Source organism: Nyctereutes procyonoides, unplaced genomic scaffold (genome assembly GCF_905146905.1).
Source record: "Nyctereutes procyonoides isolate TBG_1078 unplaced genomic scaffold, NYPRO_anot_genome, whole genome shotgun sequence".
NCBI classification, from domain to species: Eukaryota; Metazoa; Chordata; class Mammalia; order Carnivora; family Canidae; genus Nyctereutes; species Nyctereutes procyonoides.
This window is the reverse complement of record NW_026575051.1, coordinates 33165455-33188245: the sequence shown is the minus strand read 5'-3', so window position 1 is coordinate 33188245 and position 22791 is coordinate 33165455. Positions and strand designations below refer to the sequence as shown.

Below are 22791 nucleotides of genomic sequence, written 5' to 3'. Positions count from 1 at the left end.
TAGAGATTTTATTTATTTATGAGAGACACAGAGAGAGAGAGGGAGAGGAAGAGACATAGGCAGAGGGAGAAGCAGGCTCCATGCAGGGAGCCTGATGTGGGACTTGATCCTGGGACTCCAGGATCATGCCCTGGGCCAAAGGCAGGTGCTAAACCGCTGCGCCACCCAGGGATCCCCAGTAGAACTAGTATTATCTCCAATTTATGCACAAAGATAACTGAGGTGTAGAGAAGTTAAATAACTTACCCAAGATCACTGGCTAATAAGTAGCAGAGCTAGGATTTGAACCCAAGGTATCTGGCTCTGGAGTTAGAGTTTCTGTTGTGACTGTGGCCTTATGAAACTATAATGTATTACTTGACACACAATTAAAAAGCCACTATTACCTAGCATTTGGCAACAGAAATCATTAAAACTTATTTTATTTACATTTGCATTTTATAAGTAGCTGATTAAACTGAAATGTGATGAAATGAGTTTGCAGCTCTAATCATCATTTATATACTCCAATATATTTAAATTAAAATTAATGTGCTAATGTAGAACTATTCCCCTTTCTTAATTTATAGCAGTATATTCTCTTTCAAGGCATTATTTTTTAAAAAACACTATAGAAATTCAATGGCTTAAAGGACATACAGAAAGAAAATAATTGTAAATAAATTAATTCAAATGTACATTTCAGAGAAAGATACTGAAGTTAATATGTGGCTTAAAAATCAATACAGCGTCCTTTTCGTTCCCAATCTCCATATCGGGTAGGTTCTGGGCCTCTGGGTCCACCTTTTTCTTTGGTAACAGGATTAATATCATCTGGAAATTCTAAAGAAAAATAGAAGATGCAGAAACAGTAGTCAGTAGAGAAAGGCATTATGGCCAATTTTGAAGACAGGTTTATAGTAGATAATACTGGCTACATTATTACTATGCAGTCTTTTTTTTTAATTTATTTATTTATGATAGTCACACACACACACACACACACAGAGAGAGAGAGAGACAGAGACAGAGACAGAGACAGAGACATTGGCAGAGGGAGAAGCAGGCTCCATGCACCGGGAGCCCGACATGGGACTCGATCCCGGGTCTCCAGGATCGCGTCCTGGGCCAAAGGCAGGCGCCAAACCGCTGCGCCACCCAGGGATCCCCTACTATGCAGTCTTAAATGAACTGTAAATATAGTTCTTTTTCCCAAGTTTGAGAAATTATTTCAGGATACAAGATACAATTATCATATTCAATGAATTTTATTACCTACATTAATTACTTAAAATTCTTGGAGTGTTCTCAGGCCTTGGTGTGGGGAGTAGCTGCATATGTGCTGACGGATTAAAGGAGAAGGAAAGGAATTTAGGGAATACAGAGTACAAATCCATAGGATTTGAAAGGTTTTGAAACGGAATGCTTTGGCTCAATGCCTCAGTCTTATTCTCAGTAAAATGGGTATAACAATCATACCTGATTTAGTATGTTGAGAATTAAACATTTCAACATGTTTAAATGTATGTAAAGAATCTAGCTCAGTGACGGGTACAGAAAGATGCTCAATTAATTTTAGCAACGTGTACTGTTGCTTATTATAGGGTTTTGGCTTCAGCAGATGGTTAGCTGATATTGACATTTATGGACATAACAGCTGTTACTATCAACAGAGCGTTCATAACTGGACCATCTACCTGAGGCAGGCCCACTTTTGAGCACTTTATTCATAGTAACTTGTTTTGTCCTTGTGATAATCCTATGGGACAGGAACAATTATTGTCTCCATTTTACAGATGAGGAAAATAAGGCACAAAGATGTTCAGAAAGATGCTCCTGGTCACACAGCTACTATGTGGTAAAACTGAGTTTGAATTCAGACATTCTGGTCGCAGGCTTGTTCTCGGCCCATAAACTACTGCTCTGTATACAGGAAGAGCAGGAGAGGAAACGGCTATTAGAAAGAACCCCAATTCTTTTTTTTTTTTTATAAATTAATTTTTATTGGTGTTCAATTTACCAACATACAGAATAACACCCAGTGCTCATCCCGTCAAGTGTCCCCCTCCGTGCCCATCACCCATTCACCCCCACCCCCCGCCCTCCTCCCCTTCCACCACCCCTAGTTCATTTCCCAGAGTTAGAAGTCTTTATGTTCTGTGTCCCTTTCTGATATCTCCCACACATTTCTTCTCCCTTCCCTTATATTCCCCTTCACTATTATTCATATTCCCCAAATGAATGAGAACATACACTGTTTGTCCTTCTCCAATTGACTTACTTCACTCAGCATAATACCCTCCAGTTCCATTGAAGCAAATGGTGGGTATTTGTCGTTTCTAATGGCTGAGTAATATTCCATTGTATACATAAACCACATCTTCTTTATCCATTCATCTTTCGATGGGCACCGAGGCTCCTTCCACAGTTTGGCTATTGTGGATATGGCTGCTAGAAACATCGGGGTGCAGGTGCCCCGGCGTTTCATTGCATCTGAATCTTCGGGGTAAATCCCTAACAGTGCAATTGCTGGGTCGTAGGGCAGGTCTATTTTTAATTTTTTGAGGAACCTCCACACAGTTTTCCAGAGTGGCTGCACCAGTTCACATTCCCACCAACAGTGTAAGAGTGTTCCCTTTTCTCCGCATCCTCTCCAACATTTGTTGTTTCCTGCCTTAAACTGTGTCTCTTTAGAGAGCTAAATGAACATCACTAAAATCATGTAATACCTCTCTAGGAAAAAGAAAACAGAGAATTACCTAGAAATTTTTCAAATATTTATCTATTTTTTAAAATTTTTATTTATTTATGACAGTCACATAGATAGAGAGAGAGAGGCAGAGACACAGGCAGAGGGAGAAGCAGGTTCCATGCACCGGGAGCCCGACGTGGGATTCGATCCCGGGTCTCCAGGATCGCACCCTGGGCCAAAGGCAGGCACTAAACCGCTGTGCCACCCAGGGATCCCCAATATTTATCTATTTTTAAAATTCTTTGTCTACTGTGAATGAACTCTTCCCCATCTATCATTCTGTTTTCTGAAGAACTCCATTCTTGGACTACATCTGAAAGTCTCTAAGGGAAGCTCTGCTGTCTCCCATATTTCTGGGGCTCACTGAGTCTCTTGGTCAGCTTGGGCTGCCATAACAAACTACTATACTGAGTGGCTTCAACAATAGAAATTCACTTTTTTATAGTTCTGGAGGTTAGGAGTCTGAGATCAGGGTGCCAGCATGACTGGGTTCTGGTGAAGACTCTCTTCCTGGCTTGTAGATAGCCCCTCCCCACTGTGTCTCACCAGGCAGGGAGAGAAAGAGAGCTATCTGTCTCTTACTGAGGGTACTAATTCCATCATGGGGCCCCACTTTCATTACCTCATTTATACCTAATTATCTCTCAAAGGCTCCATCACCAAATAACACCACTTTGGGGGTTAGAGCTTCAAAAATGGATTTTAGGGAGACACAATTCATTCCACAGCACTAGGGAAGAAAGGGTTAAGATTATCCCTGTGCCTCACTGTACTTCCAGCTTCACCTTCTACCACCAAACCTCTATAGCCTTTCTTTCCTCTTTTGAATTCTACACCATTCACTTGCCCAAAGCTTTTCTGCAGTCCAGTAATAAAGACTCTTCTATCTTCTTGGATAAGATCAATACTTGGTTCACAGCTTCACCTCTTCCCATTATCCCTCATATCAACACTCACATCAGTAACCTCACATACTATGGACACAGAAGTCCTTGGTCCTCTTTCCTCATGATCTTCAAGTCCACTTATGCCATCCATTTCTGTTACTTATCTCTTGACTACATTCCTTCTCCAAGTCCCACACTCTCAAGCTTCTCCTTTCTGTAGGCTTCTATGGAGGCTTTTCTCTCATGTTTCTTCAACCTAATTTTTACCCTCATCATGACCTACAGTTTTCTAAAACTTTATACTCTCACTAGTGCCACCCTGAGTCATGCTGAGTCTCATACTAGACTAATGTAGTTTTCTAACTCATCTGTTTTCTGACTCTCATGACTTCAGCCTAATCTGCATAGAAAGATGAATTAATCTTTCCAAACAGAATCCCTCTTCCACATTACTTTAAGTGAAAGAAGCCAGACACAAAAGATTATGTACTGTATTATTTCATTTATATAAAATCCTAGGAAAGGCAAAATTATAGTGACAGAGAACAGATTCGTGGTTGCCAGGGGGATGGGGAAATGAGACTAATCATAAAGAGGCACTAGAGGCTCCTTCTGGGGTGGAACTGTTGTATATGTTGTATTGGTTACATGACTATAAACATTGCTAAAATTTTTCAAAATGTTTACTTAAAATGGGTGAATTTTATTTTATGCAGATTATACTATAGTAAAACTGAATAATCTCCATTCAAAAACATTCAGAGCTTTCCTCACTGTCCACTGCATAAAGCCCATATGCTATAACCTGGTACTTCAGCCTTCCAGATTTGAGCCATACCTTTCTGACCATACCTTTCTCTTTTTTGAAAAATTTCCCCACCATTCCTTAACTATTAATGATTTTATTGTGCCTTTAAACCCCAGTTCAAATGTTATCTCTTTTCTTTATTTTTTCTTAAAGATTTTATTTATTTATTCATGAGAGACACAGAAAGAAAGAGAGGCAGAGACACAGGCAGAGGAAGAAGCAGGCTCCATGCAGGGAGCCTGACGTGGGACTCAATCCTGGGTCTCCAGGATCAGGCCCTGGACTAATGACAGTGCTAAACCGCTGAGCCACCCAGGCTGCCCCTCTACTTTTTTTTTTTTTTTGAACTTTCTTTTGGCATATCTCTTACTCCAGTTACCACACAATGTCTTGTTCACAGTTATTTATGTATCTCATTTCCCTTATTCATCTTTGCATCAAACAGGGTGCTCAGCTGCAAATGATATCTTTTACCTTGATGAAGCCTACTTTATTATTAAGATAATAGTACTTAATAATGAAGTCTATTCTTTGCAAAGGGACAATCCATACATTTTTCTTAGAATGACATATGTATCAGAGGCAGGGAGGTAAGCCTAGAAGGAAGGAAACAGGGAAGAAGACAGACCAACAGAACGACAGATGCTTGAATTTGGGTTTTATTAGTAGGATGGATAAGAGATGTGCTTGACAAATATTAAGAGGGTGGTATCAACAAAACTAGGATCCAGGACAGGGTAAGAAGCAGGAGTGAAGGACTATCCCAAGATTTCTGAATCTCTGCTTTTCAGCAGAAGTAGAAGAGCTTAAAATAGAGTTCAGAAAGAAATGGTTCAAGGAATAGGAGGAGAAACTGGACAAAGCATAACCAAAGCCAAGACAGGAGATTTCCAGAAGTAGTGGTTACAATTTAACAATGCCAAAGCTTGTGGACAGTTCATGTAAAATGAGGATTGAAAAGCATTTGCTGCTTTGGTGATGTTTACTAGAACAGTTTCTAAGAGACGGTACGTTTGACATAAATTTCAGTGACTCAAAAGTTACAATGAATACCTAGCATTGTGTCAAATAGATGATTATCTTTTGAAATGCATTTTTCTTTTTTATTGTATTAAATATGTATAATATTTATCATTTTAACCATTTGTAAGGATACAATTCAGTGGCATTAACTATATTCTCAATTGTCTGTAACTATCACACTATCTATACCCACAAGTTTTTCATTATCCTCATTATAAACTCTGTACCCATTAAACAAAAACTTTTCCTTGATCCCCTCCTTCTAGACTTTGATAACCTCTATACTACCTTATATCTATGAATTTGCCTAGTTTAGGTACATAATTTAAGTGGAATCATGTATTTGTCCTCTGTGTCTAACTCATTTCACTAAGCATAATGTTTTCAAGGTCCATCCATATTGTAGCATAATCAGAATGTCATTCCTTTTTATGACTGAACAGTATTCCACACTCATTTTGTTTATCCATTTATCTATCAATGGATATCTGAATTGTTTCTTTTGGCTACTGTGAATAAAGCTGCTATGAACATAGATATACAGATATCTATTTAAGTTCCTGCTTTCAATTCTTTTAAATATATACTTAGGAGTAGAATTGCTAGGTTCTATATCTGACTTTTTTTGAGAAACTGCCAAACTATTTCTCATAGTAGTTGCATCATTTTACATTCCCACCAGAAATACAGGATGGTTCCAATTTCTTCACATCGTTGCCATCACTTGTTTTCCAGTTTTTTTTTAAATTGTAATATCCTAGTTGGTGTGGAGTATCTCACCGTAGTTTTGATTTTTTAAGGAGTGATGCTGAACATCTTCTCAAGGGCTTGTTAGTCATTTGTATATCTTCTTTGGAGAAATGTATATTCAAGTCATTTGTCTATTTTTGAATTGAGTTATTTTTGTGGAGTTGTAGGAGTTTTCTATATACTCTCAATATTAATTCTTTGTCAGATATATGATCTACAAATACTTTCCACCATTCCATACATTATCTTTTCACTTTCTTGATAATATCATTTGATGTCCAAAATTTCTTAATTTTAATAATGTCCAGTTTATATACTTCTGTGTTTGCTGTCATAACCATAAAACTGCTATCAAAATCAATATCATGAAGACTTTCCCCAACATTTTCATCTAATAATTTTATAGTTTTATCTCTTAACAAAAATACATTTTTGACATATTTAATTTTCATATATGGTATAAGGTAAAGGTCCAATTTCATTCTTTTATGTGTGTATATCTAGTTTTCCCAGTGCTACGTATAGAAAAGACTGTCTTTTCCCCTCACTGAATGATCTTGGCAACCTTCTCAAAAGCCAGTTGAGCACGTATGTGAGGGTTTACTTCTGGGATTGCTACTTTTGTGTATGACGTTTAAATGAAAAATTTCCTCTTAGATTTTTGGGCTTGGCTAAAACTACTAAAGAAGACTTTTACCTTTAGATTATGCTTTTCAAAAGTCTCCATCATTTTGGATGATTGATTGATCTGATTATTAGACTGGGCTTAGTAAAGTACTATAAACTGAAAAATTTAACTGAATGAACAGAAAGAAAAGCTTTTATATTCTAAAGAGTTCCAGACAGAGGTCCCTGTATCCTCTGTTTAAGTCTTCTTGTCCAGGATGCTTCACTGCATAGGTCGGTTAACTCTCAGAAGAATGGAAAAATTAGACAAGCAGGGCAACCCTGTCAAAGTTTCAAACTGGTATGTTAACATTTATGCTATCTAAAATGTTATTTTTTGAATAGCTAATACTTGCACATTTTCTACAATTCAAAGGTACAAAAGAGTATAGAATGAAAATAAAGTAACACTTTAAAAAACAGAGCCTTAAGACATGAGCCAAATTTTATATACACTAAATACAAAACACTGTTTAGTGATAACTGCACCACCCTTAAAAAACCTTTTCTTTCTCCAAACTTCCCTTCTCTTTCTTTTCTTTTTTTTTTTTAATTTATTTATTTATGATAGTCACAGAGAGAGAGAGAGAGGCAGAGACATAGGCAGAGGGAGAAGCAGGCTCCATGCACCGGGAGCCCGATATGGGATTCGATCCCGGGTCTCCAGGATCGCGCCCTGAGCCAAAGGCAGGCGCCAAACTGCTGCGCCACCCAGGGATCCCCTTTCTCTTTCTCCAACCACATGGCTATGGTGAGAACAACTGCCTCCACCTGTGACCCATCCCACTGGCCACTCTGACTGATTTAGCTATAGACACCGGATCCAAGCTTGGCAAATGAACCTTCTTCTTCAGAAATTTGGAATTAGTTGTGTCTGGGTGGCTCAGTTGGGTTGAGTGACCAACTCTTGGTTTTGGCTCAGGTTGTGGTCCTGAGATCTAGTCTCGCCTCAGGCTCCACACTCAGCAAGGAATAGGTTCAAGATTCTCTTCTTCCTCTCCTTCCCCCTCAACCCTCACTCTCTCTCTAATAAATAAATAAATATTAAAAAAAAAGAAATTTGGAGTTAGAATTAAACAACTATATTTTGTCTAGTTCTTCTATTGAACTGAATAGCAGTTAGGAGCAGTTCTTTCTGCCCAGTGATTTAGAACAGTCTGATGACAGAAAACAATGAAGAAAAAAGACCAGGGACAAGAGAAGGAGACAGAATATCCTGGTTTCCATATAGTGCTTACTCCCCAGGTCCATCTTTTTCCAAGGTCCAGCAGCATCACTGCCCTGGTGTATCCCATCTGTGTACCTTGTAGCCCAATAACAACCTATATTGTTGTTACTTCTGTTTAAGTCTGCTCAAGTGGTTTTCAAGTTATTTGCATCAAAACAGGTCTCAATTCATAAACTGTGTCATGTGAATACTGGGGTATAATAAATAAAACTGGGGCTTAGAAATTATTTTTTTAAACCTACACAGAGTAGTCAATATGGTAATTTATTCATTGTGAAATGTTTTATTACTGTTAAAAAAGAATTATAAATAATAACATGTTCCTTTCATTCTTTTTTCTCAATAACTAAAATACTCTGACGCTTCAAAAGTCAAGAGAAGCTTTATTATACAGGCATACTTCATTTCACTGTGCTTCACAGATACCGGATTTTTTTACAAATTGTAGCATCCCTACCATAAGCAAGTCTACTGGTGCCATTTTTCCAAACAGTACTTGCTCACTTTGGGTTTCTGTGTCATATTTTGGTAATTCTCTCAATATTTCAAACTTTTTTATTATTATTATATTTGTTATGGTGCTCTGTGGTCAGTGATCTTTGATATTACTATTGTAAGTTTTGGAGCATCAAGAAACATGCGCCATATAAAACAGTTAACTGATAAATGTTGCGTGTGCTCTGACTGTTCCACTTAACAGTCATTCCCTTGTCTATCCCTACTCCCTAGTAGGCCTCCCTACTCTCTGGGACAAAACAATACTGAAATTAGGCCAATTAATATCCCTATAATGGCCTTTAAGTGTTCAAGTGAAAGAAGAGTCACATCTCTTTCATTTTAAATCAAAAGCTAGACATGATTAAACTTAATAAGGAAGGCTCGCTGAAAGGACAAGATAGGCCAAAAGCTAGGCCTCTTGCGACAACCAGTTAACCAAATTGTGCAGACAATGGAAAAGTTCCTGAAGGACATGAGAAGTGCCACTTCAGTGAACCATAAATGATAAGAAAGCAAACAGCTGGTATGGGAAAGACACCATCTCCACAACATCAAAGTACACAAGGTGAAGCAGCAGTTGCTGATCCAGAAGATCTAGCTGAGGTAAGTAATGAAATTGGCTACATTAAACAAGATTTTCAGTGTGGATGAAACGGCCTTCTATTGGAAAAAGACTTTCATAGCTGGGAGGAGAAGTCAATGCCTGGCTTCAAAGCTTCAAAGAACAGGCTGACTCTCCTAATAGGGGCTAATGTAGTTTGTGACTTTAAGTTGAAGCAAGTGTTCATTTGCCATTCCACAAATCCTAGAGCATTTAAGAATTATGCTACATCTACCCTGCCTGTGCTCCATAAATAGAACAAAGCTTAGATGACAGCACATCTGTTTGCAACATGGTTTATGGAATATTTTAAGCCTGCTGATGTGACCTACTGGTCAGAAAAAAAGATTCCTTTCAAAATTGGACTACTCATTGACAATGCACCTGGTCCCCCATGAGCTCTGATGGAGGCGTTCAATGAGATTAATGTTGTTCTCATGTCTGCTAACACAACATCCATTGTGCAGCCCCTGGATCAAGGAGGCATTCGACTTTCACGTCTTATTATTTAAGAAATTGATTTCCTAAGGCTGTAGCTGCCATAGGTGGTGATTCTTCTGGTGGTTCTTGGCAAAGTGAACTGAAAACCTTCTGGAAAGGATTCACCATTTTGATGCCATGAAGAACATGTGAGATTCACGGGGAGGCCAAATTATCAACATTAAAAGGAGTTTGAAAGTAGTTGATTCTATCCCTCAAGGATAACTTTGAAAGGTTCAAGACTTCAGTGGAGGAAGTAAATGCAGATGTGGAAATGGCAAGAGAAGTACAATAAGAAGCAGGGCCTGAAGATGTGACTGTATTGCTGTAATCTCTTGTTAAAAACTTAAACAGATGAGGAGTTCTTTTGAAGGATGAGCAAAGAGAGTGGTTTCTTGAGATGGAAACCATTCCCGTTGAAGATATGGTGAAGACTGTTCACATGACAACAAAGGGTATAGAATATTACATAAACTTAGTTCACAAAAAAGTGGCAGGGTTTGAGAGGATTGATCCCAATTTTGAAAGAAGTTCTACTTGGCTAAAATGCTATCAAATAGCATCTCATGAGAAATCTTTCATGAAAGGAATAAATCAATGTGGCGAACTTCACTGCTGTCCTATTTTAAGAAATTATTACATCAAGCATCACCCTGATCAGTCGGCAGCCACTAATATTGAGGCAAGTCTCTCCACCAGAAAAACATTATAACTCAATGAAAGCTCAGACGATGGCTATTATTTTTAGTAATAAAGTATTTTTAAAGTAAGAGATATATATTGTTTTGTAAGACACAATGCTATTGCACACTTATAGACCACAGTATAGTGTAAACATAACTTTTATAAATACTGGGAAGCCAAAAAAAATTATTTGAGTTGCTTTACCGCCATATTTGCTTTATTGCAGTGGTCTAGATCAAACCTGTAATACCTGTGAGGTATGTCCATACTCACTTGTCAGTGGTTCTTTCTCTAAATTAGAATCTTCTGGTGCATCAAAACGACCTTCTGGTAACTTTGGCTTCTTAAGAGATTGTTGACTAGGTTTGGATTTTTCTCCTTGAGAACTCATTTTCCTCACAGAATGACACAGAAGGGGTGATCCTGAAGAGTGGAGACAGTGAAAAATTAGGAGCTGTTCATTTATTCTGCTAAAAAGTTAACAGTTTTATTTGTTTTTAGTTTATACACTCACATTTATCACAGTACAAAAAGTACAAAAGGGCATACAGTGAAATTTCTTCTATCTTCCAGACAAGCATTTCCCTTCCTCAGAAGCAATCCATATTATCAGTTTAAAAAGAAGAGCTTTAAAATAAATTAGCTAACCGTTATCAAAATTGAAAGAACTGGGCAGCTCGGGTGGTTCAGTGGTTTAGCGTCGCCTTCAGCCCAGGGCATGATCCTGGAGACCCGGGATCGAGTCCCATGCAGGCTCCCTGCATGGAACCTGCTTCTCCCTCTGCCTGTGTCTTTGCCTCTCTCTCTATGTCTCTCATGGATAAATAAATAAAATCTTAAAAAAAAAATTGAAAAAACTTATATGTAGGGACACCTGGGTGGCTCAACGTTTTAGGTCTGCCTTTGGCTCAGGGAGGATCCTGGAGTCCTGGGATTGAGTCCCACACTGGGCTTCCTGCATGGAGCCTGCTTCTCCCTCTGCCTATGTCTCTGCCTCTATCTCTCCATGTCTCTCATGAATAAATCAAATCTTTATAAGAAAAAAAAAAGAAAGAACTTATATGTAAAATACTGATTCCTGTGTGAAGCAATGCCCCAAACACCAGAAATGAGATGATTAAGTGTAACTACATAGTACAAAGTTTTAATCACAATATTTACCATTTAAATCACAAGAGATTGTATTTAGTATTTGTATATTTGAATTCTAATCAAGATTCTCTTTTCCTGCCAATTAAACATTTAGAAATGTATTTGGCATTTACAACATATAAATGAGAAGAGAAAGCTAAACTTTCAGTGCTATGGAAGTTATCCAACCCTTGTTAAGATAATGTTCAAGAAGTACAAAGCCATCCTGAAAAAATGACCTCAGGGTTGGGTTTTCAACTTCCTAAAGGAATGCCTTTAAGAGGCAGGGCTGGAGACCAGTTCCAGTTACACCACTGTGGTAAGTGGAATAATGAATTCCAAAGATGATCAGAACCTCATACACAGAACCTATGAAGAGATTAGGTTCCATGGTAAAGGAGAATTTAGGTAGCAGTTGGAAGTGAGGTTGCCAATCAGATGACCGACCTTAGGCTAGAGCAATTACCCTGGGCTATCTGTGTGGGTCCCCTGCAATCATAAGAATCCTTAAAAGGGGAAGAAAACTGGAAGAGAGAACCAGAGGGATGGCAGCATGAGAGCCTTAATGGACATTATTGGGTTTGAAGATGGAGGAAACAAACTTCAACAGCCTCTAGAAGTTGGAAAAGGGAAGAAAGAGATTCTCTTGCTAGAGCATCCAGAAGAACACACCCCTAATACCTGATTTCAGTCCAGAGACTTCTTACCCATTTCAGACTTCTTGCCTCCCAACTAAGTTTGTGATAATTGGTTACAGCAGCAGTAAGAAACGAATACAAATACTTATTAGTTGTTTGACCTTTGTCAAGTGACTTAGTCTTTCTAAATCTGTTTCCTCAAATTAAGGTAACAGTACCTATCTTATGAGTTACTAAATAAATTAAAGAGATAATTCACGCAAAGCTTTTAGCATTGTGACAGATTTTATCTAATATCATCATTATAGTATAATCTGGAAGCTACTCATAGCATTAGATATAATTAGAATTTTCTTTCATTACATGTATTTTATTCACATTCTAGCTATCACTACATCACCATACCCTCTGTTTTAAAAAATTATATATATAGGGGTGCCCGGCTGGCTCAGTTAGTAGAGCACATAGCTGTTGATCTCAGGGTTGTGAGTTTGAACCCCATGTTGGGTGCAGAAATTACTTAAAAAATTATATATATATATATATATATATACACACACACACACACACATATGCAGATATATATGCACATAAATATTTGTACATAAATATCTCTTTTTATACATATACACCCTCCACAGCCAATTTGGAACTTACGTAAGAGTTGTTGGTAAGATTATATAAAGTTAACATCACATATAAACTGCATTAACAATTTCCAAATAGTATATCAGGCTGTTCATTTGCCTATCTACTGCATACAGCTTAGTGAGTAGAAAAATTGTTTGAATGACCAATTAGAATACAAACCAGCATTCTCCCACAGATACAAGAGCCCACAAAACACAAGGATTAAAAAAAATAAATACACAACTGAACGTTTTAATAAAGCTATGACAATGATTTACAGAACTAATATAGTTTTCTCCATATACATACTCAGTTGTATATGGAAAACATGTAATAATAACTTATAAGGCAGCATTTATTTTTATTTAAGAAATGGAAAATATAGAAATATGAGTTTCTGATTATATTAATATATTTCATCTAACAATCTGATCTTGGTTTATTGTGGTTGACTATTTAGAAAAATATTATACTGGAAATTTTGGTGAACATAAACCATGCTCAGTTGAAAGATATTTTCAGTTCAAATCATGGAATTTTTTGTTAATTATCCACTTATCTGAAACATAAGACTCTTTAGAATGTGACATCAATATATCCCAATTCAGGAAGTTTGGCTATCCTCCACAATAGAAACTTGTGTCCATCATCTAATGTCCAACTATCTATCCACCAACAAATATATTACACATTTATAAAGCATGAGTGGTTGTTTCTAAGTCATAATAATTCAGTAATAATATAGATATATAAAGGGGAATTTTAACAGTTACAAATTAAATTCTAAATGTGGACAGATTTTTCATCTATTCTGGCTAATCATCAGATTCTATATCTGGTTACTAAGCAAGTCTGTCTTACTGTATGTACATCAAGTAAGTTACTTTGAAGCCTAAAAATCAGCCAAGTATTTAACAGATACTAGTAGCCACCTGCTACTGTGTGTTTAATCTTGACTCAATACAATCAGCATTTTTTTGTTTTAGGTTTGTTTTTGCAAATAAAATCTCTTAACTCAAAGCTTGAAATGGTATTCAGTATAAAATTAATCTTGGTATGTTCCAAATCTAAGTATTTAGATACTATCTAAGTATTTAGATACTTGGTATGTACCAAATCTAAGTATTTAGATACCTAAGTACACAAATTCATAAAAATGGCACAAAAAGGTCTTGCAATCTAAGGGCACTAGAATCACCCACATGGGTTCAAAAGCAGCCACACCACTTATTAGCAATGTGATCCTAGGAAGGTTTCTATATCTCACTGAGCCTGTTTCCCCATTTGTAGAATGGGGATACTTATACTTACCTTGCAAGCTGGTTCAGAGAAATGAAGTAATGTGTATGTCTCTACGAGCACGCACTAAGTATAACAGTAACTTGAGCCTAACTGTGGGACACAGAAGTCAGTGTGCAAATGAGATTTTGGTAAAGCATGGGAACACAAGTGTACTGTGGGAAAACAGAGAGGAGTAGCAAAGTAGAAGTCTGAGAAACTAGTCTGTAGGTCTGGCCTTGAGGATTTCTGAAGGAACTTTACCTTAGAGAAAAAAGGTTACAAGAAAAAGCTAAAAAGACTAGTTTTCTCAAAAGACTCACAGAGGTCTAAACAGAACTACTTCTGTAGACAGGTAACAGTGTGACAGAATGCAGAGCAGGAGAATTCCTCTCATGTCTGCACCATACCCAGTAAGACAGGGGACACTGTGCTCTTTGGCACTCACAACCTTCACAGCTTTGGAAACAATTCTGTGCACAGCAAGTAGGCAGAGGAGGTGGCAGTGAGGTACATACAAGTAGCCTGAAGGGCAGACATCAAGAAAAAAGGGTCTATATTGGGTCTTAAGTATTAGCAAAGAGGTGAAGGGGAGCCCCAGAGCCACTCCTGTGGATTCTGCCTATCAAATAGGAGGTATGAAGCAAAAGTAATTATAGCTGACCCTTGAACAACACAGGTCTGGACTGCACAGGCCCGCTTATTCGTGGATTTTTTACAGAACAGTACTATAAATGTATTTTCCCTTCCTTACGATTTTCTTAATAACATTTTATTTTTTCTACCTTACTTTATTGTAAGAATATAATATATATAATAGGCAAAATATGTGTTAATCAACTGTTTATATTATCATAAGGCTTCCATTCAACAGTAGGCTATCAGTAGTTAAATTTTGGGGAAGTCAAAAGTTATATGTGGACTTTTTATGGCATAGGGGGTCAGTCCCAGACTCCCACATCGTTAAAAAATTAGCCGTATATTAATGTTAGTACTACATTTTGGCCTTCACCAAACTTCTGATTATCTCAACTACAAGGGCAATAGCTGACAAACAAAGCAACAATCATTCTTTGAGAAACAAGAAAATCACCACCATAAAGCCCATGTCTTCTTCTTCAACGGGTGGTTTGGGCTTATCCAAAGCCTATTTAGAACTGGGTTTACAAGTACATTACAAGCAAGAAGATGATCTTCTGAAATAATAATAAAAGCAAAGGAAAAATGACTAAATTACCATTATATTAGAACGACAAATAACTTTTCAGAACTTCTGTTTCTGGTAATTTGATAAATTATAGATGTCTAAAACCCATAGCCATAAAACATCTAAAAAGGCTAAAAAAATACAAAAATTTCTTAATCGGACAAAGAATCTTTTAGAAAGTATATAATGATAAACTAACAAAGCCATTCAGTGAGAGAACCACTGAACCACTTAAACCACTACATATCCTGTATCCTTCTCACCTAGAGCTGGGGTACAGAGCTTTCAGGACAGTAGGGAGAGGAGTCTTCTGAGCCTGAACAAAACAAAAAGCCTATTAGAGGCTTAGCACTCAGAAAAGAAATTGAGCCTGAAGATTTATTTATTATTTATTTTTAAAGATTCTATTTATTTTTTCATGAGAGTCAGAGAGAGAGAGAGAGAGAGAGAGGGAGAGAGAGAGAAGAGGCAGAGGGAGACACAGGCAGAGGGAGAAGCAGGCACCATGCAGGGAGCCTGACATGGGACTCGATCCCAGGTCTCCAGGATCACACCCAGGGCTGAAGGCAGTGCTAAACCGCTGAGCCAACCAGGCTGCCCGAGCCTTAAGATTTTAATGTGCATATACAACACCTGGAGCATATAAAACATCTTGTTAAAATGAAGATTCTGAGTAGGTCTGAGTGAGACTTGAGACAGTGCATTTTAATAATGTCCAGGTGATGTTCATGCTGCTGGTCAAAAGAGCAGGGAGCTAGAAGCAAACTTCCAATAAATGAAGAGAACAGTTAAGGAAGGACAAGTATCCATCTCAACCTTGGTTCTGAGTGGAGATGAAACAAAAGAAGCCCTTCTACAGATTTTGAAACTACTGGCTGACTACACCTATCTATGCCTGATTATACACTATTTGCATGGTCCAAAAACGCCCAAGGGGAGCATCTTACATAAGTGGACCCACATCTATAGTTGCAGTGCTCCAGACACATGACAAGAGCAGAAGCAAATCCTCTGTGGAGAAATACCCTCTCAAACCATGTCTCATTAAAGTCTCAAGAGAGAATCCCAGTAAAACAAGAGTTAGTAAAATCAACAAATAAGACCAGACCATAAAGATTTGACATATTGAAATCAGAAGATAACTATTTAATGTGTTCAAGGCAAAAAGTCAAAAAGGAGAAATGTATGAAAAGCCAACTTAAAACACAAATTTAGAAATACAACAATTTAAATGTAAAGCTCAAAAAAAGGCCTAATAGCAGAACAGATACAGTTGAGAAGAGAATTTGTGATCTAGAATTAAGTTCTTCAGAAATTATGCAAGAAAAAGCACAAAGATGAAAATAACCAAAGATAAGTTTAAACCTGTGGAGGATAAAATGAGAAGGTCTAACAATTGTCTGTTTAATCATGATTCCACAAGGAGATAGTGGAAAGACCACAAGAAGTACCACGGACAGGAATCATCAGATGTAGGAAGCATAAAGAAATGCCGAATTAAAGGGAAAAAAATGCATCTAGACACAAGGTAAAATGGATAGCCCCAACAAGGAAGCCAGATCAAAGGAAGATCTAAGAAGAAGCCAGATAAAAGATTACTAATAAAGGAACAAAAACTGGACAGACAGGTAACATCCCCAGAGCCATAATAGAAGCCAGAAGATAGAGCTATGAGAAAATGATATACCCATTAAAACCACCTTTCAAAAACAAAAAGTCAAAGAAACCAGATTTCAATTTTTTTTTTTTTAAATTTATTTATGATAGTCACAGAGAGAGAGAGGCAGAGACACAGGCAGAGGGAGAAGCAGGCTCCATGCACCGGGAGCCCGATGTGGGATTCGATCCCGGGTCTCCAGGATCGCGCCCTGGGCCAAAGGCAGGCACCAAACCGCTGCACCACCCAGGGATCCCAGAAACCAGATTTCAGATTAAAAATAAGACACATATCAAAAAGAACACTAAGAGACCATCACAAAAGACTGCCACGAAAGGAACTTCTAAGCAATTTACTTTAAGAAAATGATCCTAAAGTGAAGTGTGTGATAAGAATAGAGAGAAAATGGAAGTTTTATTCAATGACTGTATAAAATTGCAATAAAAACTATGATGTGGGTTTATCAAAACCAAAATCCCATCTCCACATATACACACCTAAAACGCTGAACAACAAAGGTAGAGGGTGAGTGAATTCAAAGCATTTTTATACCTTGTACTGTTTAGGAGAAGGTGTTAACTTTAGATTTCCTTAAGTATGCATTTAGATTTCAAAGGTAACCAATAAAAGATAATGTATATCTTCCAAACCAGCAGAGAAAAAATAATGGGAGAAGAAAATATTTAATTCAAACCAAGTATGACAAATAGAAGGTGTAAAAAGTAAGTTGGTAGAAATAAAGCCAATTATATCAATAATTATGATTATAAATGAAGTGAATTCTCCAGTTAAATAGGTATAGACTGTCAGACTCCAAAAAACAAAACAAAACCCAGCCACATGCTGTTCATATAAGAAGTACATGTTTAAAAAAAAAATGACCATTGTTAGAAACTGAAGATTTGTGTCCCCCACACCACCCTCATTCATATGTTGAAATTCTAACCCCTAATGTGGTGATTGTTGTGCCCAAGATTGCGAATCCGAGAAACCACCAAGGAGCCGACACGGATGCAAACACACGAGGGCTTATTTACAAGCTCGAGCCTGGGTCCAAGCATACCCGACACAGTGGAGCCGGGACTTGGACCCCGAGACTAAGAGGCTTAGCAACTTTATAGGGGGGCCAGTGGCCAATGGGATACGCAGAAAGTTGCACAGTCATGCTGGTCCACTCGCAGGTGGCCGATTGAATTACATTTTACCCTAAAGTATCCATTTGAACTGGCCTATCACTGAGCCGATTTCCGATTAGGGTGTGCCCTGGTCTTGACTAGGGCGGGGCAGTGCCCTAAGTAATAAGCAGGTCAGCACAAGGCGGGTGCAGCCCAAAATAGAGTCAGTCCTGCTCTGCTTGTCCACGGGTAGGGGATTTTGTTAAATTTCCTGGGTCCCACAGTGATATTAAGTGGTGGGGCTTTGAGATGATTAGGTGATGAGGGTGGAACCCTCACGAATGGGATTAGTACCCATTTCTTAAAAAGAAGAGATATGAAAGCTTGCTGTGGCTTTCTGCTCTCTGCCACAGGAGTAGACAATGAGAGAGTAGCCATCTGCAAACCGGGGAGCAGGCTCTCACCAGAGACCAGATGTCCTGGCATCTTGATCTTAAACTTTCCAGCCTCCAGAACTGTGAAAAATGAATGTTTGGAGTGGAAGCCACCTACTCTTCGGCAATTTGTTATCATAGTCCAAACTAAGCCATGTGAGCCATAAGAGATGTAAAAACTCTTTCCACGTTTTTAGTTTTGTCTTAAAGAGATAGACACACAGAAAATGGAAGGAAAAGAACCACAGTTAGAGAAGAAAATGGTAACATGAATAAAAGACATACAAGTGAGAGAATCAACAAAAGCAAGAGTTGGTTCCCTTAAAAGATTAAAACTGTGAAGTCTTTGGTTAGGCTAGTAAGAAAAAAAAAAAGAGCACACAAAATAGATAATATGAAGACAAGAGATTACATAATTATATATGAGAGCAGATATTTTTTAAAAAGGAACTTTATGCCTCTAAAATGAAAGTGTATAAAATAAACAGATTTCTAGAAAAATGTATTAAAGCTGACTGAAGAGAAAAGCTGATAAACAACGCAACAACCATTAAAGAAATTAAACCAGTAATTTAAAAATCTTGCCTCAAAGAGCAGATGGTTTTGTAGTTAAGTTATACCAAATACTCAAAGAATGAATAATTTCTTTAAACAAAATATGACAAAGAGAAAAGGGTAGTAAGACTCTTGAATTCGCTATATGAGGCTAGAATAACTTAACCTTTGAAAGCAGAAAAGAAATTCCAAAAGAGGAAAATTACAGGCCAATTTCAAAACAAAATATTAGCATATCAATTTCAACATCATATTAAAAATATAATCATGACCAATTTGAGTATTTTCTAGGAATGCCAGATTGATTTAGCATTAGTAAAATCTACAATTCACCAACTCACCAGATTTAAAGGAAAAAAAGGATGTAATCACCCTGAGAAGATGAAAAAAAATGAATTCAGTAAATTTCAAGATTTATTCAGTCTTAAAAACCAGACAAATACATAAACAACAGTAAAAAACCCTTCTAGACATAGCATGGGACTTCGTTAACCTGATAAAGGCACATCCATAGCTAATATGACACTTGAAATATGAATGCATTCCCTTTACAATTACAGACAAGATGACCACTCCTCGACAACATGCTACTGGAAATCTGAGTAAGACAGAAAAACAAAAGAAAAAGACAAATATTAGTAAGTGAGAAACTAGATTTTCATTACTTGCCACTAATATGAGTGCCTACCTAGCAAAATACCTTCTCCCCCCTAGCTACAAATAAATTGTTTACATTAATAAACTAATTTAGGTAGTTACAGGATACAAAAGGAATAAATAATTATGTTCTATACATAAGCAGCAATCACAAAATGATAATTTAAAAAAATACTGAGCAGGGTTAATCAAATCCCAACAGGAACTTTTTTTTTAAGAATTGTTTTTAAAGATCTTGTTTATTTGACAGAGAGAAAGAGCACACAAGCAGGGCCCGCAGCAGGCAGAGGCAAAGGAAAACAGATGCTTAACTGACTGAGCCACCAGGTGCCCCTCCCCCCCTTTTAAGAATTTGATATGGAAAGCAGATACCTAAGAATAGCCAAGGCACTCTAAAAAACAGAATGAGCAGATTTACCCTAGTAGATATCAAGATTTATTACAAAGGTATGGTTATTAAGACAGGTGATATCAGCACAGGAATAGACAATTAGATCAACAGAACTGAAAAGGGAGCCAAGAAATAAACCCATGCCTATATGTTTATGTAAACTTGACTGAAGACAGCATCATATCAATGAAGAAAAGGCCCAATATATGGACCTGGGACAACAGATTATTGACATGGAAAATAAATGAAATTGGTTTCCTGCCTCACACCATACACAATAATCAATCCTGGGGCAGCCGGGGTGGCTCAGCGGTTTAGCTCCGCCTTCAGTCCAGGGCACAATCCAGGAGACACAGGATCAAGTTCCAGGTTAGGCTCCCGGCATGGAGCCTGCTTCTCCCTCTGCCTGTGTCTCTGCCTCTCTCTCTCTCTCTCTCTCTCTCTGTGTCTCTCATGAATAAATAAGTAAAAACTTCTAAAAAAAATCAATCCTGGTAGAATAAAGGCTTAAATACAAAAAGCAAAACTATAGACCTTTGAAAAGAAAACAGGAGAATAACTGACTTCAGGGTAGGAAAGGCTTTCTTAGACAAGATCACAAAGCACGGACAATAAACAAAAGGATCAATACAAAATTACAACGATATTATGGTTACCTATTTACCAAAAGACACCTTTCCTTAAGAAAAAAAAATACACCTTTCTTTTGAAGCTGTGTGACTGTACATGCAGAGCCATTATTTTATTCTGCTGTTGTATATGATTTTCTTTAAAAAAAAAAAAAAACACTACGGAGTGACAAGAACAGCCCCAAATTGGAATATTTGCCGCTTACAGAACTAAAAAAGGTTTAGTATTGAAATATATGTAAAGAATATAAATAAGAAAGACAAACAATCCACTAAGAAAATGAAGAGATTTCATCAAGAAAGCGAATAAATATTTGAAAAGATGTCTGACTTCTCTAATCAGAGAAGTTAGAAAAGTAATTTAGCCAGGACAGTGGATACAAAATCCAAAAGCAAAATCATAATGGCATACCATTTCAATACCCTATTCAATCAAAAATCAAACTTCCTGATGATTATCAAATGTTGACAAGTATGTGGAGCAAGAACTGATGTTTCTGCTGGTAGGAGTGTAATTGCCAGTAGGGATGGAAATGCCTTTACAACCTGGCATCGTATTAGAAAACTGAAAAGGCCTATACCATATATTCCAGGAATTCCATTCCTTGTATTAGACCACCCATAACAAGAATGTGTAGCAGCCAATCCTCGTGTTTCCAGAATTGCCCAGATGTCCACTGAGAAGAATGGAAAAACTGTATGATACACTCTCACAACTGAATGATTAACCACAATCTCACACATCAATATGGACTGAAGCTCAAAATACAGCTGTTAGTTGAAGAAAGCAAGTAAAGTAAGTACAAATGGTAGGAAGCTATTACTATAAAGACCCACTGCCTGAGGAAGATGCATCCTGGGAACTTCTTGGTAACAGAAATACTCTATTTCTTAAATTGGAAAAAGGGTTCGTATGCTTTGCTTCATAACTTACACGTGTCGTACGTTTTTGGTATCAAATACTCCACTCTTAAGTTTTTAACACAAGTGAGAAAGGGACAGTGAATGAACACACAATAAATTTGCAGTCACTACCTGTGGAGTTTGGATAAGGCGGGGCTTTCCCTTTATTATTCATTCCTGGACCATTTAAAATGTTTACAATTAACAAGTAGTATGTTTGGGGAGAAATGTTTACCGAAAACAAACTGCACAGAGATCTGGGGCCTATTACTATGCAGGGTAGTTAATTCTGTTTTCCACTTCCACAATTTCTCCAGGATGTCCTCAATTAAAACTATGCTAAGGATCTTTTCTGGGTCAAATCTAAAATATTGAGAAAACCTTACAACAAAAAAGGCCGGTTTTTACTGAAAGCACGCATTCTTTCTTTGTATTAACAATTCTTGGCTTCATCTAACTTTATTATACTAATTTGCAACTCTGACCCACCTCTGCACTTTTCCAATTTATTTAGACCGTAAACTACCACAAATCCTTTTTGGTGTAAATTAAATAAGTAAATGAATGACACTTGTTCCAAAGGGCCCTCTTTCCCATTTTTTTCCACGGGCGCCAAAGCCTAGAGAGCCCCGAGAGCTCCCCAGGAAACAAGCCCTTCCTGCGCAGGGACCGGAAGGAAGCAGGTCCCGCAGGCGGGAAGGGCCCGGGTGGTCTTCTAGCCCTAGTCCGACCCCTGAGATCCGGGGTGCTGAAGGGACCTGCCCCGCACCAAGAACTGGACGGCCGAGCCGTAAGAAGAGAAGCTCTGCAGCACCCGGTGCCTTCAGACTCCCGGGACACGCGCTGCTTACACCGAGGGAGGATTTCCTCGCGGCGCCGGGCCTTCGCGACCTTGCCCCGCGACCTCGGCCCCGGGACCTGGCGCCTTACTTGCCGCTCTCCACGCGGTGGCCGGGACGCAGCCAAGCAACCGAGCCAGCCTCGATACAGTCATGGCGCCAATTCCCACACAGTCCTGGGGGCGCAGCAGGGAAAGCGAACCAGCAGCGCCGACCCGGGCCCACCCCGCAGGAGGGGCGGAGCTCTCGCGAGGCGGGGCCTGCGTCTGATTGGGTGGAGGCCTGTGTACGGAGGGGGCGGGACCTGCTTGGTGGGCGGTGCTGAGGGGCGGGGCCTGTCTGGTGGGCGGGACCTGCTTGGTGGGCAGGGG

At 38.2% G+C, this 22791-nt stretch overlaps 1 protein-coding gene across 1 annotated transcript; it reads right to left on the bottom strand.

The window, feature by feature from the left end:
* Positions 1 to 392: 392 nt before the first annotated feature.
* Positions 393 to 22656, bottom strand: SDHAF4 (succinate dehydrogenase complex assembly factor 4). Its single transcript, XM_055330851.1, has 3 exons — positions 22512 to 22656; positions 10630 to 10779; positions 393 to 822 (listed from the first exon to the last, which is right to left on the bottom strand). The coding sequence occupies exons 1-3, from the start codon at positions 22573 to 22575 to the stop codon at positions 713 to 715; spliced, it is 324 nt and encodes a 107-aa protein (XP_055186826.1). The 5' UTR covers positions 22576 to 22656; the 3' UTR covers positions 393 to 712.
* Positions 22657 to 22791: the final 135 nt, after the last annotated feature.